Source organism: Cicer arietinum, chromosome 7 (assembly GCF_000331145.2).
Source record: "Cicer arietinum cultivar CDC Frontier isolate Library 1 chromosome 7, Cicar.CDCFrontier_v2.0, whole genome shotgun sequence".
Taxonomy (NCBI): domain Eukaryota; kingdom Viridiplantae; phylum Streptophyta; class Magnoliopsida; order Fabales; family Fabaceae; genus Cicer; species Cicer arietinum.
The window spans coordinates 9390027-9409363 of NC_021166.2; the positions used below are offsets into that span (position 1 = coordinate 9390027).

At 29.2% G+C, this 19337-nt stretch overlaps 3 protein-coding genes and 1 long non-coding RNA gene across 7 annotated transcripts in view; 3 read left to right on the plus strand and 1 right to left on the minus strand.

The window, feature by feature from the left end:
* Nucleotides 1-5167, plus strand: part of LOC101495927 (uncharacterized) — a 6169-nt gene extending 1002 nt beyond the window's left edge. The window contains exons 2-8 of one of the 4 annotated variants that reach the window (XR_003473964.2): nucleotides 345-515; nucleotides 895-1109; nucleotides 1524-1796; nucleotides 2458-2700; nucleotides 3083-3168; nucleotides 4216-4340; nucleotides 4548-5167. This is a non-coding gene — a long non-coding RNA (uncharacterized lncRNA). Of the gene's footprint in view, nucleotides 1-344; nucleotides 516-894; nucleotides 1110-1523; nucleotides 1807-2457; nucleotides 2701-3082; nucleotides 3169-4215; nucleotides 4341-4547 lie in introns of all 4 variants that reach the window. The other 3 variants (XR_003473963.2, XR_003473965.2, XR_003473962.2) reach the window with 3 other exon arrangements.
* Nucleotides 5168-8781: 3614 nt separating this feature from the next.
* On the plus strand, nucleotides 8782-10167 carry LOC101496144 (inositol-tetrakisphosphate 1-kinase 2). The gene has a single exon (XM_004508813.4). It carries the CDS (start codon nucleotides 8831-8833, stop codon nucleotides 9773-9775), a length of 945 nt encoding a protein of 314 aa, XP_004508870.1. The 5' UTR covers nucleotides 8782-8830; the 3' UTR covers nucleotides 9776-10167.
* A 2917-nt stretch (nucleotides 10168-13084) lies between these two features.
* LOC101496470 (GDSL esterase/lipase At5g62930) lies at nucleotides 13085-15637 on the plus strand. The gene is made up of 6 exons (XM_073370642.1): nucleotides 13085-13298; nucleotides 13417-13496; nucleotides 13576-13716; nucleotides 14478-14554; nucleotides 14716-14880; nucleotides 15269-15637. Exons 1-6 carry the CDS (start codon nucleotides 13202-13204, stop codon nucleotides 15447-15449), a joined length of 741 nt encoding a protein of 246 aa, XP_073226743.1. The 5' UTR covers nucleotides 13085-13201; the 3' UTR covers nucleotides 15450-15637.
* A 1532-nt stretch (nucleotides 15638-17169) lies between these two features.
* Nucleotides 17170-19080, minus strand: LOC101505922 (transcription factor MYB98-like). The gene is made up of 3 exons (XM_027336333.2): nucleotides 18423-19080; nucleotides 18184-18310; nucleotides 17170-17935 (listed from the first exon to the last, which is right to left on the minus strand). The coding sequence occupies exons 1-3, from the start codon at nucleotides 19073-19075 to the stop codon at nucleotides 17297-17299; spliced, it is 1419 nt and encodes a 472-aa protein (XP_027192134.1). The 5' UTR covers nucleotides 19076-19080; the 3' UTR covers nucleotides 17170-17296.
* Nucleotides 19081-19337: the final 257 nt, after the last annotated feature.

A 19337-nucleotide genomic window follows, 5' to 3' on the forward strand; every position in this document is an offset into this window, starting at 1 on the left:
CTTGTGAGTCCCCACTTTAATGTTTTGGTTTTATTTTATTGCACTGTCTTTGTGCCAGTATAATGTGGTATAATGTGATTGTGTTTTTTTGCTTTCTATTTTGGTTTGCAATTTGTGGTTTTTGGAAGAAGACTGAAGTTATTTTTAAAACATGAGAAGGGTGGAGGAGTTTAATAACTCTAATGTAACATAACTGATTATGAAGTTTGTTCTAATCCTTTTAATGAAAATCTGAATTTTGTTTGTCCCTGCCCCATCATTACTTGTTTCCACTGATTCTTAAGTTATGAATCCACCTTCGTATTTTTAACTTAACTTAATCATGACGGAATTGGTGTCTGCAGCTTTTTTCTGGTAGTGATGATGGGGGTGATCATGCAACTGTAAGGGTTTGGGATATTTCCAAAACCAAGCGAAAGAATTGCATTGCAACACTGGATAATCATCGCTCTGCAGTGACTTCCATTGCCGTATCTGAAGACGGATGGACATTGCTCAGTGCTGGAAGAGATAAGGCATGATTTATAAGACTCCACTTTAATTTTTGTTTTAATTTACTTGTTATACAACGGCTACATCATGAGCTTTTTCTTCTCTTTCTTCATTTTTTTTCTCCTTCACTCATTTATTTTAGGATTTGTAAGTTTTTGCCGTCATTTTTTTCTTGGGACAAGAAGAATTAGAGTTTCCAATAAATAATTTTTTTAAAACTAGTGTATATGAAGTGCTTTAAGCATTTATATTTTTCTTTGGTTTTTGAGTGAGATTTATCTATAATTTTACACTTTGCATTATCTGTCTGCAACTCTGCATGATATTTTAAATGGTCGGCCAAAACTTTTATGGGCTTAATCTGTTAATTTGACTAATTGGTTTGTGGATTTTAATTGGCAGGTTGTAACATTGTGGGATCTTCATGATTATAGCAACAAGAAGACTGTCATCACATATGAGGCAGTTGAAGCTGTTTGTACAATTGGTGCTGGGAGTCTTTTTGCTTCATCTTTGGATTCATATCGGCAAAGTTCAAAAAAACACACTAGTTCTCAAGCATTGTATTTTGTTACGGTTGGTGAGCGAGGCATTGTGCCCTTATTGAGTTCTGAAGGGTAATATATGTTGATTTTTTTCATTAGTTAAAATATATCTAGTTCCATTAGTTAAAAATTTCATCAGATGAGATTTTTGAGTGGTGAAATGATTATATGGTGGTGGATGACATAACATCATCGAGCAATAGTCAAAGAAAATAATCGGATACATTATTTTTTAAACAATAGAATTGATATTGATAAACGTTTTGTGAACTTGTTAAGGTACACTACCTCTATAGTGTATATTTTAATTCATTTCTTGTTAAGGTGCATCTTAAATACAAAAAATTCGCTTTACCTATTTTTATATAATGGGCTCCAAATTTAAAATAACATTTGTGTATAACGACATCATTGCCTTGATAGAAGAAATAGTTTGATAAATCAATAATTATTATTTTTTCTCGTACAATTACTATATTCTATCAGGAAATTTGAAGATCCGTGGTTTGGGTCGGGGAGATGCATCCTTGTTGGAGAATTACTGAATTGCAAAAATATTGACTCGATATTTCAAAGGGTTGTTAACGAAGATCTTCGCCACAAACACTCAAATTTACTTAGAGATAGTTGGAGTGCGATATGTTGCCTAAGCTGCCATACTCTCAAATGCACTTGACAAGTATCATTTAAATATATTTAAAGAAGAAATTTAGAGATTTCAACTTAGACGATGATGTGAATAGAAAGCCTCTAATTCTTGTAAGTTCAGGTAAATGATTCATTTTTTACTTGCTTATTATGTAGCTATGATATACATGTGTATATAGCCATAATGTTGTAAGAACAGATGTGCACCTAAGAGCGAGTGAATTAAGTGTTTGAAAATTTTCTTATTGTTAGAGGTTTAGTAATCGATTTTTTTCTCGTTGGACAGTGTAGGACAATGAGTAAATGACAGTAAATTAATGAACACATAATATTATCCTGGTTTCTTTTGTGACAAATAGTAAATCCAGTCCTTTTGCACATTACAAGAGATTTTTTTACTATTGTCAGAAAATGTACAAATCCCACCATAGGATTTCTGCTACAAACTTCTAACAAAAACTTTTAAGATAACACACCACTATCTTAGATTAGACTACTTTAAGAAAGTACTACTTTCTTTTACAAATAATGTAATTTGATTTGGAATAAGAATAAGAATGATATAGGGATATCAATCAAATATTATTTCAAGTGTACTTTGAGAATCCTTTTCAATGATATGAAATTGTAATGCAAGTACTTGAAATAAGAAAAATAACTTAAAAAAAAAATTCAGAAATTTGTTCATAGTTTGTTCAAGGTTTGGTATAAGCATTGTGTGTATATTAATCTGAAACTATGTGGTATTTATACTCCATAAATATCACTTCAGATAAGTGGCTATTGTTCCAAGAGTTGAATGTGAGAATGTCCAAAATGCAACGAGCCCGGACAACATTTGTGAGCACGAAATTACAACAGGAGCTCTTATGTCACATAGGGCCTCTCTTCCTTCCATGTTAGCGCCAACACAATATGTGTGGTCTTCAATGTGAAGTCTCACAAGTCCAACAACAAGTGTAGAAAGTTCAACTAATGCTAATATTAACTTCTTATTATTGATATAATCATACAGGTATTAGAGGACTACTTGCATCACATTTGCAGCCTCATTCTTTCTTTGTTATGCATTTGGAATTACTTACTTGTTTGAAACCGTTTACGTTTTTTTGAAATCTATTTTAAAAAGTTATTTTCAAGAAATAAAAAACAAAAAAAATATGTTTTTGATAATCTTATTTTTTTAAATTGTTTGAGATGAAAAAAATGAATGAATAGGGTCTTGGCTTTACTGTAGCCTTTGTACTTTCCCTTGAAGTTTTGACATTATTATTTGTGACAATTTTTGTAGTTTAAATGCATTGCTAGAAAGTAATTAATTCATAGAAAATACGAAAAAATTTAAAATTTATGAAGATCTTAGTTTTGATATAATATGATGATATATATTGCATCAGGTGTCAAAGTTAATTACTCGGTATTGGGCTTCCTAGCAAGTCATACTGACAGTGATTTCCATTCACGTTTGACAGCGATAATCAAGGTATGCCCTATGTTTGGTATTTAAGAAGTTTCTCTCGTGAAGTTGTGCAATTATTATTTTGTAGGGTTGATATTAATTATAAGCAAACTTATTGATCAATTTTTTGTTTATTAAAATTAAGTAATCAATAACATTTTAAATTTCCTACAAAAATTAATTGTACTTTCCCCTGCTTTCATTAATAAATTATATATAATTAATTATCTTCATTAGGTTGATTAGATTGGTGTTGGGAGTATATGGTCTCAAGATGGTGGTGATGGATTGCTAGAGTGCTTAATTAAATCTCGGAAGCATGTTAGGTTTTGATCTAATAATAAAGAAGTTGCAGCTCTTGAATGTTTTGTACTTGGATCTAATTGGACAATAAATCTGCAATTTTTTCTATTATGAAACGTTACGGGTGTAGAGCATTTGAAATCAATTTGTTATTTAGTATTTCCAAGTCAAGCATAAGTTATGTAGCTTGTTAATGGCGTAGGTCGGCTGTTCTCTTGGTTTCTTTTGTGTTCTAATGTGTTGCTGTGTTGGGTTATATGTAAATATCCATTTAGCTTGATAATAAATTTTTTTTATTTATTTTTGTAAAAAATAAAATAAAAAAGAATATAAGAGTCCTTGAAAAATAAAATTCAAGATATTAGAAATAACATCATTGAGTAGAATAAAATGAAAGTAGTTAAATTTATTTATGTATAATTTATGTATTTATTTTATTTATATTTAAGATCATCTAATACATGTATTTAATGAGGTTTTGAGCAAAGAAGACACCAATTCACTTGAGTAATAGTTGTTCATTATTTATATTAAAACAAAAGATCAGATAATATATAGCTAAAGCCTACGATACTCTTATAATTGTGTTGCTGTTTTAGGCGTGTTCTTAAAGCCACAAAGGACATCCAAAACTATTATTAGTTTCAAGAATTTGTGTTGATACCGAAGCTGTTGTAATGTTATTGCCATTAGATTCCATATAGCTGCATTGATACTATATGTGTGTAAAATAGCGTTATTAATTTTCCAACTCTTGTTATGTTACAGATGAAATTGATTTGAGCCATTATACATCAACTCAGATTTGTGGTGGATGACGTAACATCATGTTTTCGAGCAATAGTCAAAGAAAATAATTGGGCACATTATTCACTTTTTGTGAACTTGTTAAGGTACACTACCTCTATCGTGTATATTTTAACTCATTTCTTGTTAAGGTGCATCTTAAATACAAAAAATTCACTTGACCTATTTTTATATAAGGGGTTCCAAATTTAAAATAACATTTGTGTATAACGACATCATTGCCTTGATAGAAGAAATAGTTTGATATATCAATAATTATTATCTTTTCTTGTACAATTACTATATTCTATCAGGAAATTTGAAGATATGTGGTTTGAGACGGGGAGATGCATCCTTGTTGGAGAATTATTGAATTGCAAAAAGATTGACTCGATATTTCAAAGATATTTCAAAGGATTGTAAATAATATAAAAGATCATTGCAACTTGAAAATAAATGAAGATCTTTTAGAAAAATTCCTTGTCCGCCACAAGCACTCAGTTTCAGAGTTACTTAGAGAAACCTTGGTACATAGCTGGAGTGGGATATGTTGCCAAAGCTGCCATACTCCCAAATGCATTTGACGAGAGTGCATATAAAACAGCATTTAAATATTTAAGGAAGAAATTTAGAGATTTCAATTTAGACGATGATGTGAATAGAAAGCCTCTAATTATTGTCTTGGATTCTGAAGTTCAGGTAAATGATTCATTTTTTACTTTCTTATTATGTAGTTATGATATACATGTGTATATAACCATAATGTTGTAAGAACTGTGTCTAAGAGCGGGTGAATTAAGTGTTAGGAAATTTTCTTATTGTTAGAGGTTTAGTAATCGATTTTTTTCTCGTTGGACAGTGTAGGACAACGAGTAAATGACAGTAAATTAATGAACACATAATATTATCCTGGTTTCTTTTGTGACAAAGAGTACATCCAGTCTTCTTCCACACTATAAGAGATTTTTTCATTATTGTTAGAAAATCTACAAATCCCACCATATGATTTCTGCTACAAAATTCTAACAAAAACTTTTAAGATAGTACACCATTATCTTAGATTAGACTACATTAAAAAAATACTACTTTCTTTTACAAATATGTAAATATTATTTCAAGTGTACTTTGAGAACCTTTCTCATTGATATGAAAATGTAATGCAAGTACTTGAAATAAGAAAAATAACTTAAAAACCTAATTCAGAAATTGGTTCAAAGTTTGTTCAAGGTTTGGTAGTAGCATTGTGTGTATATTAATCTGAAACTATGTGGTATTTATACTCCATAGACATCACTTCAGATAAGTGGCTATTGTTCCAAGAGTTTTGATGAACAAATGCAATGATCTAGAACCATTTCAGATCTAAAAAATTGCATTGTTTCTAGTTGTATTCGAATACCGAATGTATGTATTTGAATATACCTCTTATAATGTTCAGATTTATTCAAAATTTTCATCTTTATTCGAATACAAAAATAAAACTTGGTAATTTAGGGTTTGTTTGAATTAGTTTTCAAAAACTGTTTTTTAGTTTTTGAAAATTGAAAAGCAAAAAATTTGGTTGAATACATATTTTGAAAAATTATTTTTAAAAACTATTTTTTATTTTATCATTTTTAAAATTAAAAAACCAAAACAGCTTTTACATATTTTACCTTTTACTATTCACTTTTTTAGAATTTAAAAAGACACGTAGAACTTGTTGTTTTTATTAATGACAAAATGGAAATATTAGACAAGTTTGAATTTTCTTTAAAATAATGAAGTAAATATAAGTGGCATGCATACATGTGTGGTGACCACCGTAAAAAAATAATTGTACTTGTGTTGTTAATTTGTTAAAATACCATAAGAATTTTTATACAATTAAAACAAATATAACTTATATAAAATAATAATATATAATGATAAAATATATATATATAACATGATTATGTTACTACACATTTAAATTGATCTAAAATATAATAATAATTATAGTTTGTTAATAGAAATATATCTAAAAAAATTAAATTTTGTTAAAAAGATTTTACGGTTTCATCAATTGAGAGAAATTTTTTAAATTTACTATGTCACAAATAAATTTAAAAATCTTTATTTTTTCTATTAAAAAATTGAAATTTATTGATAATAATAAACATATTTTTAGTATTATAAAAAACAATTATTGGTGACTTTGCAAAAATATAATATAAAAAAATAATATTCAAACAATTAATACAAGACAGTTTTCTTCTTTATTTATTTATTTTTCAGCTGAGTTATCAAATTTACTATGACAGTAAGTGATTTGTTTGTTTTTCTTTTGGCGTTTGCTTCTCGTTATTTATTTTCCAGTTGAGTATTGTCTTCCGATGGTTCGTGTTGGTGGATGATTAGTGTGTCATTCCGAGTCTTTTTCAATATTGTTTTAATCCATATACTGAGAAGATCACTAGCTTCTCGTGTTCATTAAATTACAATAGAGTTAACATTGAAGGAGAACTATGGGACTTGTGTTGAGTCGTATCTTTTTTTGTTTTTTCGGATTATAAGTACATATCAAGTCTTGCATAATTATTACGTGGCTTTTATATAAATATCCTACGGATTTAAAATTGTAAACCATCAATTAATTTTTGTGTGATGAACTTGAATAGGATGAAGTTAAGAAAGCTGAAAGCAAAATAGGCTTGTTGATGTATGATTGGATTTTGAAAAGGGATATGTTATATAATAGAATATTATGATCTCGTTTGACCTTTGGTTGTTGGATTTTATATGGAAAGTTCAAAATACCTTTATTTCTTCTTTAAAGAAAGAAACTCATGTTAGTTTATCCATTATATAATAAAATTCTAGTTGTTAAAAAATTTACAACTATAAACAATATATTTTTAATTAAAGAAAGGCCTAACAACCATAAACCATAAAAACACATCTCTTATGATCTCTTAAATGAGAAAAATTCACAATCGCTTATAGCGTCAGCCTTAGTTCCCTTCCTTGTGCTTATTTTTGAGTCACATGAGAAGATTCCCATACCTTCTTGATTTTGATTATATTTAGATTTAAAGGCCATATGGGTATGATCTACCCTCGCATTTTTAGAAATAATAATTTTGGCTATACCATTATTTTAATCTTATTTTAATTTATATTCCAAGAGTTTGAGTTTGAGTTTGAGTTTGAGTTTCATTTTCTATTTATTGTTTCATCAACAGTGGATGAGCTAGCTTATTGAAGTAACTTTATGTTGCATTTTCAGTAGAATCGCAAAGCTCATATGGTCAGCGTACTACTGTCATCTGTCTGAAGGATCGTCCCACCCCAATGAAATATCTTTGTAGTCTCGGTACACCAGTTAAAAAACCGTTGTAAGATGGACACTCACTCTGTTGGCTGTGTTTTGTTGTTCTTTCTACTCGATCCTATCACTTTTCTTGAACCATCCTATGAGAAGACCCATATGATGTGCACATGTGACTTGATTTTACACTCATATAGGACAAGTTTTTGATACAATTTATTGTAATAGTAGTGTTGTTATGACTTTGTTTATGACAATATGCCTTTGTATAAATATAAATTAAATGATTTTATGTGTTATAGTTCTAATTCAATTTATATATCACATCTTACTATATAAATATTTATGAGTATAATTTAGAAACTAACCTAATAAATACACATTATAATATGATTTGATAATAGATTAGGCTACACTACATGACACGAATCAATGGTCACCAGTTTAGTAAAAATTATAGATATGAGCTCTTTACAAAACCAATTTATTTGAATAGGTTAAATTTTATGAAAAAAACCTTTTAAATATGTATAAAATTGATAATACAAAATTGATAATAATAAGAAAGCATAAATTATACAAAATATTTGTATGCTCAATTAAATTAAATTTTCAATTCAATTCATGATTTTTTTGAAGTTAAGAATAGGACGATATTCTTGACTGTTGATGGTTAGAAATGGAAATAGGTTAGGTCATCCTTCAGTATGGTCTGGTTTGACATGTTTAATAAAAAGATTAGGCTCAATCTATTTTTAAAGTCTATTTATTTAAATTGGTCACATTAAAACTTATAAAAAAAACTTATTAGGTCCGACAGATCGACCTATATATATTTTATTATTTATTAATAATATTATTTCTTATTTTAAAGTCTATTATCACTCAATAGTCGTTCTATATTAAGTAGTCTTTTCATATTCTTCCGATTATTTTCTTCTCTTGTTCTTTTCAAGTTAAATCGTTCATATTAATATATAATTATTATATACTATGTAAAATTTCATAATGAATACGTTTGTTTAAAAAAGAATCTATTATTTGTAATAAAAAATATTATTAAATGTTTGTTTTAATGTGAATAAAACTTTTAAATAGATTTTCAGACGAGAGCATAATCTTAAAAAGTAAATCATAGATTTATTCCCACCCCGACAATGCATATAATTTTATTTTGTTTTTTTAATATAATTTTTTCCTCTTAAATGATTTTTGTAAAAAGAATCCTACTTTAAGAAAACTGAGATTATTCGAAAGAGAAGTTTAAATTGCATCGTAGCCCTACCCACTAAGAAAGAAAAACCAGACATGTGTGAAGTTGAGGTCTCAGCTCGAGTAGGCTTTGCACTCGAACCCAAGAAACTCGAAAGCTTTCTTCAACCATCACTCCTCCATTATGCCAAACAACACGGCATCAACCTCGTACAAATCGACCTCAACACACCCTTGTCTCAACAGGGTCCTTTCCACTGCATCATCCACAAACTCCACACCCAAAACTGGAAACAACAATTGCATGAATTCTCATCTAAACACCCAAACACAATCATCATCGATCCCCCTGAGCTGGTAGATTGTCTTCACAATCGCGTTACCATGCTCGAATCAGTGACCCACTTAAAACTTTCAATTGAAAACATCACTGTCGAAATTCCCAACCAAATTGTCGTGAAAGAACCTAAATCCTTCGATTTCGACACAATCGAAGAACTGGATTCGACTTGGAAGTTCCCTTCCATAGCAAAACCGTTGGAAGCTAACGGCACCGTCGATTCTCACAAACTGTTTTTAGTTTTTGACCGTGACGGCGTCAACTCGTTGAATAATCCAATGGTTCTGCAAGAGTTTATGAACCATGGTGGGGTCGTTTTCAAGATTTACGTTGCTGGGCAGCACTGTAATTGCGTAAAGCGTAAGTCTTTGGGGGATTTATCAAAGGAGAAGCTCAAAAAGGTTAAAGGGTCATTGCCGTTTTCTCAAGTTTCCAACTTGAGTGTTCAAGAAGATGATGAAGGTGGTGTTGATAAAGCTGAAATGCCACCTCAGAGTTTGATTATTGAGTTGGCAAGAGCTTTGAGGGAAGGATTGGGACTTAACCTTTTCAATGTTGATGTGATTAGAGATGGTAAAAATCCGAGAAGGTACCTTGTGATTGATATTAATTACTTTCCTGGGTATGCAAAATTGCCATCTTATGAGTCATTTTTCACCAATTTTTTGTTGGATATTGTGCAACAAAGAAATATTGTTTAGGTGTGTTTTTAAAGCAAGACAGAGGATGATGTTGTGACTCAAATTGACTAGCTGTCTTTGTTATGTTTTTTTGAGATACATGAATCGGTATGACTTGATATTGCAACTTTTATGTTTGTTTGAAGTATTGAAATTTGAAACTTTCACAAGTGGATCAGTATTATGATGATTAGTGATTGGGAGTGGACCAAGAAGAATAGCCGAACTTGAGATAATCTGATAGGAGAACACTTCATCTCCTCGAGAGTGGTGGTGATACCTATAAATTATAATCACTTAAAATCTCAAATTAAGTCGATGTTTGATTGAACAAGGAGTATAAGTTTGGAATCAAGAATGTGTATCTTTTCTATGTACGAAAAATAATATTTATAAGTGTGGATTTATGAGCTTGTTTGAGAGTAGTGACAGATCTATAAATTTTCTTTCATGAGAGCTAAAATATAGTCTATATATTTTCATTGCAAACTTTTATAAAAAATATAACTATAATAACAAAATAAATTCAAAATATATATATCATTTGATTAAAGTACAAAAAAATCTAACCGTTAAATATTAGATGGAAGTTCTACAAATAAAAATCTATTGTTAGTGAATGCACAAGTAAAAACAAACTAGTTGAACTTAAGTGAAAACTCTAAACTTAAAATATTGAAGGAGAAGTTACAGCAAGTGGAAGAGAGAACAAGTGGTTGATGTTGGGAGAAGATGATGACTTAGAACTAAGGAGAATATATTTTAGAGAGTGTGTGGAAATTTGATTCTACAAAGGAAATTAAAAAAAGAGAAAATGACGTAAAAGGTGATATCGGGTTTGATAATCACCTACGATAAATACTAATAAATTAATATTAACAATTAACATATCGATATTTGAAGTTGTTGCAGATGAAGATACAAGTTTATTTGAAGATTTGAGTTATGAATTTGATAAATATATGAATTTTTTTGAAATTGATAATAATTTTTTTGAATTTTGTTTGAAAATGATGATAAATTTTGAGTTTTTGTAAAAAAAAAGATAATATTGTTGACATTTTAAGACATAAATAATTAAATTAGGAGAAAAAATAATAATTGAATTGTTACATGAAATTAAATTAAAATAATGCGTGAAATATTTTACCTAGTTTGGGTGATCACCAATCAAAGTTATCATTATTTTCAAATGAAATACATCCCCTCGTGTCTGACTCATATCAATTATTAAATAATTAATTATCCAAAATAAATATTTAAAAAGCCTTATTACTTAATCTAACCACGAATCAATCAAGGTTCCTAATTGATAAATAACTAATATAAGATATTTGCCTAAATAATGATAATAGAATATTAAAATATTGAAACAATTTCTCACTTGAACTATACAACTTAATAACTATATCATAAGTCTTTATGTGCACATTCGAATATTATTTATCTTTCGATTTCTCCTTTAAAATCTAGTCCACCACATATATAAATAATGAGATCGTCAACCTATAACGTGACTAAACTCGGATGACTACCATATCAATGAACTTGACAACATAGATTAATATGGATAAGTGATGTGAAAATTTCATGTAATGTGATCTCTATATCATGCATATTTTTAATTGTTCCAACAAAAGTATTTAATGAGATCAAACTGAAATTCATTAAGTGCAAACTCAATATTTACACACGCAATACATAAATAATTATAGTAACAATAACCTCAAACTTTATTTATGCAGAAATTTATAAAGTAAAATATGATTCTAAAGATAAAATATATAACATAAAAGAAGAGACTTCAACTATCAAAGTCATCTTTAATGACAACAATCATATGAAAGACCTAATGTGCAAACTTTTTATTAGTTGGTCAACTATCATAAAGGTTGTCACTAAATATTCTATCATTCAACATCGACAACAAGTATGTAAATATACTTCACAAAATTTAGCTTTTGAAACATTATACAGTTGTTTTATGTCACAATATAAATTGAGTGATTTTTTAATAATTTTTTTATATGCAACCAAGTAATATAAATAAATCAACCATTTTTTGAGTTAAAGTATCCACTTTATATAAACAATTTAAAATATCAGAGTCGAAGATATCGATGATCTTTAAATTATAAGATATCTGATATGTGAGCATAAACTCGTTTGTTTTCTTTAACAACCTTTATGGTTGTTGCGTTTTTAAAACAACTCAAACTTGAATTTCTCAAGTATATGTGAATCGAAGTATATGACTTTCTACAACTAAAGCATTGAAAAATACTAATTTTTTTAAAATTTCCAAATTTTCTATTGGGATAAATTGAGACTAAAATAGTCTCCCTTTATTGTTTGAGATATCACTTAATTTATAATTGTCATGTCAAATTTACTCATAATTTTATTGATATAAATCTTTTGTGATATAACTTAATGACACCTTGAGAATAATTTCTAATGTATCACAGTGTATAATACATAATAGGTGTCTCCAAAATATTTCATCGCTAAATTTCTATTAAAGATATTTCAATTTCACATAACAAACATTTATTATCACTGTAGACTAAAAAGTAAATTCAACACGTTATATTGATAATATAAACTTATTCCAACTTACTTTTTAATACCCACAATTGTTTGCAACAATTATCTCAAAGCCAAGTGAAACATTGTGGTATCATTAATGATATTTATTCATTAGCTCAAGGATGGGTTATATAACAACAAAAATAACTAATAACAAGAAACTATAACTTTGGAGATCAATATATAGAAGTCTAGAGTCTGAGTTTCACATGCAATTCTTTATAATCTCAATTAAAAATATTTTTTTAACACTGTCACTAACCACTTTGAATAGTTTATCAACCATTAAAATGTATGTCATTAACTATTTTTTAAACATATATCTCATTAATTACTAAAATGTATGATATTAATTTATAATATTTCTTTAACCACTAAATTGCAATATTCTAATGTGGTTAATGTCTATGAGATATACGTTAAATAGATAGTTAACAATTATATTTTAGTAATTAACGAAATATTCAAAGTAGTTAATGATATAAAATGTTTATTATATATATATGTCACAAAAACATATCTCAATAATAAATTAAAAAGTTAGAAACAAATTTGCTTTTTTAAAATTGTTCACTATATAAATACAATGAACAATACGTACTTGTGAGTATAGTGTTCACAATTTAAGTTCAAATAACATTTTTCATTAAAATATCTCAACAATAGTCAATTCATATATATTATCTATCCAGTCAAACATTTTTAAAAGAGAAATTGATGAACCTGATCTATATCATAAATTATACATAATAGACTATATACAAAAATTTTATAAAATGAAACGGATGAAATATTATTATTGATAAAATTGAGCGAGTGAGTAGAAGAAAATACCAAGAGAATCGCGTTGTGCGAGCGATGAGGGAAAATATAGTGTTGTTTGGAGATTCGATAACGGAGCAATCATTCAGAGAAAATGGATGGGGTGCTGCACTCGCCAATGCCTATTCTCGCAAGTTAAGTTTCCTTCTCCTCAAATCAATATCATATCAAACACTCTCAGATCCATTTTATATTTATTGATTTTCTTCTAATGTAACTAACATATCATAAAATGATTTAATGTCATGTTCAGGCTGATGTACTTGCTCGTGGCTATGGTGGATACAACACTAGATGGGCTTTGTTCTTACTCCATCATATCTTCCCTTTGGTATGCCTCATAAATCAAATTAATATTCGATACAATTTTGTATTTTTTTTGCGATTATTGATTCGATCTTTATTTTCAGGAATCAACTAAACCACCTCTTGCTGCCACTATTTTCTTTGGTGCTAATGATGCAGCTTTGTTAGGTAGAACCAGTGAAAGACAACATGTACCTATTCATGAATACAAATTAAACCTTCAAAATATTGTGCTGCACTTAAAGGTTCAATTTTGTTGTTTCTATGCTTACATTTTAAACTTCATTAGTTTCTCAAGTACTTGTTCCACATTTTATATCCAATTTTTGTTTGCATTATCTGCTCAATAGTGCCCCTTGTAGGAGTGAGAATAGGCTGAACCGAGTTAGGTCTGGATTGGGCATAATTTAAGTTAGATCTTAGGTCTTTGTAGGTCGATCTGATATATTTCTACTCCTACCCTTTGTTTGGGTTTAGGATGATATATTTCCCAATTCCCAGCTAATCTTGGGCATGTTGTCTCAAATGTACTGCAATGGCCTGAAAATATAAGGATTAAAGATGTTAGGATTGGTTCAGTAGCTCAGTAGTTTTTTTAATCTTTAAATATTTTCTATTTTTTATATTGAATTTTTTTAGATAAATTATCTTTTTTTTTTTTTTGTAATGTAGCATTGATTTCCTGGAATATTTGACTGAGATTTTTGTTTTTACTTTTAAGTGTTTTTTCATTGTGTTAGTATTATCTAATCTTAGTTGAATGATTCCGATTTCCAATTATTTTCAATCTTGTTACTTGTTCTTTCAAAGTTGTAAATGATATTTTTCAGCATTGTTGCTTGCTTCTGGGTTGACTGCTGCATTGGGTTAAGGAGGAGCCTGTTGTTAGTTGTTTCAATACTTCCTGCATCTACTAACAAATATGGGTTTAGCATGAATTAAACTCTTATACCTTAATTCCAATTATATTGTTGGTTATTGATCATGAATGAAAATCTGATTTCAGTCATGCTCACCATCTATGCTTATTGTGCTTATTACTCCACCTCCAGTTTGTGAGGAAGGGCGTCGAGCATATGCGAAGTATGATAAATTCCTCCTCTCTAGTTAAATTCAGTATTCAGATTCTGCATTTGTTAATGAACATTTTCTTGCTGCATCATTATGTTCTTGGCAATCTTTGACATCTTATTGATATCGTCAAATGAACCTGTTCTGGTTGTCTGTTTTGTTGTGATTTGCAGATCCTTATATGGTGAGAATGCCAGAGAATTGTCCGAAAGAACAAATGAAGCTGCTGGGGAATATGCAAACGCATGTGTTGAGATAGCTAAGGAAATGGGTTTGGCTTATATCAATCTATGGACCAAAATGCAAGAGACAGATGGCTGGCAAAATAAATTTTTGTGGTTTGTTACAATCTGTACTTGAGAAACATACTGTGACATAAGTTTGACCACCTTTTCTTGTTGATTAAAGTCAAAAAGCATCATGGATTAGCTTTGACTAAATCTGGTTATACTGTGATCCTGTTCTTAGCTAAGGACGGTTTAGCTTCTTCTTAGTCTAGTTAATGATGCAATAAAACTGTTTTCCTTCTAACTATTTATGAAGATTTATAGTTATATGAGAGGACTGGGGCATTTTAAATGTGGATTTTCTTTTGTGTGAGCATCTCGGGGCTATTTAAATCATTCATTAGTTATTTGTAGTAAAATCCACTGCACTGCATTTTTGAAAGTTTATGGAAGATTCCTCCTGTTAAGGGTCATTAACATTGCTGTTTTGCTGTTACAGGGATGGTTTGCACCTGACACCAGATGGAAATGCAGTAGTCTATCAAGAAGTGATCAAGGTGTTCAATGAAGCAGGACTTTCAGCTGATAAAATGCCATATGATTTCCCTCACCACTCAGAAATTGATGACAGAAATCCTGAGAGCGCTTTCCAGCAGAAAGTTTGTGATGCCTCATTGTAGTAGGGTTCTGGTTTAGTCTTTGCAATTTTATATACTCTGTTCTATTCAGTGACCTGCAATTTTTTTTATTAATTAGTTTTAATTAAATAAAAACCGTGTTGTTTGCTGCGGATGGTGCTTTTACAATTGTGACATTTTATCTTTTTTGGCAAAAATACACATTTAATCCAAGTTTAGTTCACTTTTCACTTAGATCCTTTAATTTTGTTCTTCGGCTCGATTTGGTCTTTTAAGTTATATTTGTTTACACCATTGGTCTTTAAGATATATTAGACTATGAATGTTGTCATTTAAGTTTGAAAATTTTATTGAATTTATGTCATAAAATGTTAAGATCTAATCGAAATATTGCAACAAATTGACTTTTTAAACTATTTTGCATGTGAAAGAAGTTAAATATATTGATTACCTTGTTTTTAATGCTATACATGTGTTTAAATTGTTGTAGAAAAAATCAAGAAATATACATTTATAAAGTTTGATGAATGTTTTTTAAATGATTAGTATGAACGACATATTATTGCAGTATTTGATAGAATTTCAAAGTTTGCATTATTTGAGAAGTTTATTTGTGTTATTAACTTTGGATGGACATCAATTTACACACAAAAAAGTCTGCATTATGGTTGCATTGTAATTAATTTCAATTTTAATAACACAAATAAACTTCTTAGTAAATATTAGTTAAAGCAATCTTAATAACGTTGAGCAGGTACATTCTCTCATGCAGTTACACAAACCATTTACTCCCAAAGACCAATATTTTATAATCTATTAATTAATTAAATAAATAAATCATGTGAAACCGATATTTTTACCTCTTTATCTATTTATTATTTATTATTACCTGGCCTCTTCCGTTTTAAACAAATTGTATCATCTAGATTTTACATAAATTATCAAATAACTTATTAAATATTAATTATTTAAAAATAATATAAATTTATTTAATTGTATTCCTGTACTATTTTTTTGTCACGTTTCCTTCACTTCATGAATTAACGAAGATATTGTGGGGATGACTACAGTTCGATACAAAACAAACTTTTAAGAATTGATGAAGAATTTTAGTTCAACAAACCAAAATTTATAAAGATACTGTGTAGAGTCGTTGGAGTGCCAAAGACTAAAAACAGTATATTTTTTTTCACGTTTAATTCAATTCGTATTTTACGGAGAGACTAAAATATAATATTTGTTCTTAAATTTTAGTTGTGGCAAATGTTGATATGGTTATATTTTGAATTTGATCTCGAGACAGAGAACATCGCTTTTGTTTGTGAGTTTATGTTGAGATTTTTTATCTTTTCTATGAAAAAAAAAATCAATTTTTTTGTTTAAAAAAATTTCAAAATAGAACCTAAAAGTGAATATAATTATTTTAGATAAACTTAAAATATTGTGTGATTTTAAATACTATAAACCAAGTAATTAATGAACATTGGTTGAAGACGAGCCTTTAACTTGAACAAATTTTAATCGAAGTTTACTTATCTTAAAAATCGTAATTAATATCGTTCTAGTACTAAGGGACACATATGTACTGTGTCTTGGGAAAGATTTGAAACCCAAAAGTGCAAATATGTCTGCTTAATATAAATTTTTCATAATTTTAGAAACAAAACCTGACAAAATGTCCTTTTTATTCATTATATGCTGTTACAAAATATGTCTATGACTATGCTGATTGACAAATTGTAAGTATCTTTCTTCACTTAAACAAAACATGTGCTGAGATTATGCTGTTATCTATAATGATCATAAAATATGATGTAACATAAAACTAGTAACAAAACAAGAAACTAAATCAGTAAATATAATGGCTTCCAAGAACAAGGATTTACACATTAATTAATACTTTGATTAACCTGAGAGATCATCTCCACCAAATCCAACTCCTTCTTAACTTCAATCCCTGTCTCAAATTGATGCTCAACAACATTAACAACTTGCATGCTTCCCTTATTATCACATTGTTTTTCATCAAAACCTTTCTCACCATCCAAAGTAGGAACACTCGACATATCATCTAGCAAAGAATCAATACCACACCCTTCTTCAAACAAATTATCATCCAAACAAAAATCATTTAACTCATAGTTTGGCACCGATCGGTCGTTAGGACAAAATTGATTTGTAATGTGTAGCTGAGGAGGAACCTGTGCTGCTTTGCTTGTGCTTGTGCTTGTGCTTGTGAAAGTATTTGTAATTTTCTTGGCATTGACAGAAGATCTTTTTCTAAAGTCTCTTGGTGGATTTTGGTCTAAGTTCAAGCTTTTGATATATTCCTGCAGAAGAGTGCTTCTAGGATACTTTGATCTACATTTTCTTTTGGAATATTGCCTTCTCTTTGTTGCATTCCAATGGTTTTTTATTGAGTTTTCAGTTCTTCCTGGCAATCTCTTTGCAATCTCTGCCCATTTATTCCCTATCTCTGTATGAGCTTGGATCAATATTTTATCCTCTTCATCAGTCCATATGTCCTTCTGCAAAAATAAAAACATAGATTAAAATTTAATAGTCAAATTCATATTCTGTATTTTTGGAGGATTGACTCAAGTGAAAACGGAAGTGATTATTAGTAATTGTAAACAAAGGTAGGATGCATTATGCATATATCAAGTAAAAATATTACCTTATATTATATGAGAGTTAAGAGGAACAAATTTGAAATATTGAAAGTATAGACTCAATTAATTTATACTATATAAATGTGTGACAAATAAAGTGGAACCTTAATGTCAGGCCTTAAATGGTTGTGCCATCTTTCTCTGCATTGTTTCCCAATTCTTCCAGGCAACTTTTGAGCAATATGAGACCACTTCCTCATTCCATATTGTTCCACAAGTTGAATCAACAATCTGTTTAAGGAAATCATTCAAATCAAAGCATATATGTGTTTTCATATCAAAGTCAATATATTAAAAAATGTGACAAACTTAAATAGTATATATGATTGACAAAATTATGCACCTATCTTCATCCACTGTCCATTGTCCCTTCACTATGTTGGACTTCTTCCTTGCTTTAAATGCTCTTCTTGTGGTAGGAGATAACCTGTTGTTTCTATTCAATCCAGCTCTTTGGTAATAATTTGTTGGAGCTATGCTAGAGACTTCATCATCTGGTACAACATAATTCAATGGCTTTGTTTCTGAAGGATTATTAAATGGAAAATAACTATGATTTTCAACCATCATATCAACTTGAATATTCCTTCTAGGGATATTCAAACTATAACCATCATATTGGAAATTATCAATAAGGTGAGCATGACCACTTCCATTATTCTCAGCAAATGATTTGTTGTTGCCATCATAAACTTCAAAATCTGTTTGTGCACATGCTGCATTATCAAAAGGGTCAAAATTTTGAGTTTGAACACCAAAAACTTGATTGGATGATGATGAGCCATGCACAGGATGAAACTGATCAATATGGTTAAAATCTTGCAAGAAACATTGAGATGAATTAGGAGCAACAAAAGGAAGCTGCTCATCTTTCATCCTTGGTTTTAATAAGTAGTTTTCTTGCAAATGAATTGGTTGTGAAGCATAGTTTTCTCTGAGATTTGTGTCAAGAACCATTAGAGAGTTTGGAGTACTAACAGAAACTGAAGGAAACATTTGTGTTACAAAACCAATCCTTGATTTGTGTTCCTTATAAGAGAGTTAGAATTCATAAATTAATTATAGAACAATTGATAATGAAGCATCAAATGGCCAGGATTGTTTCCTCTCAACAAACTTGACCATAAGATTTAAATAATTATATTCTAGTAAGATTATTTTTATTGCTATGTTGGTAACTGTTATTAAGATTATTAATTGATTAATAGTTACAACTTAGAGTTTAAGTATAACCTTGACGTTATGTAATTTGCTTAGC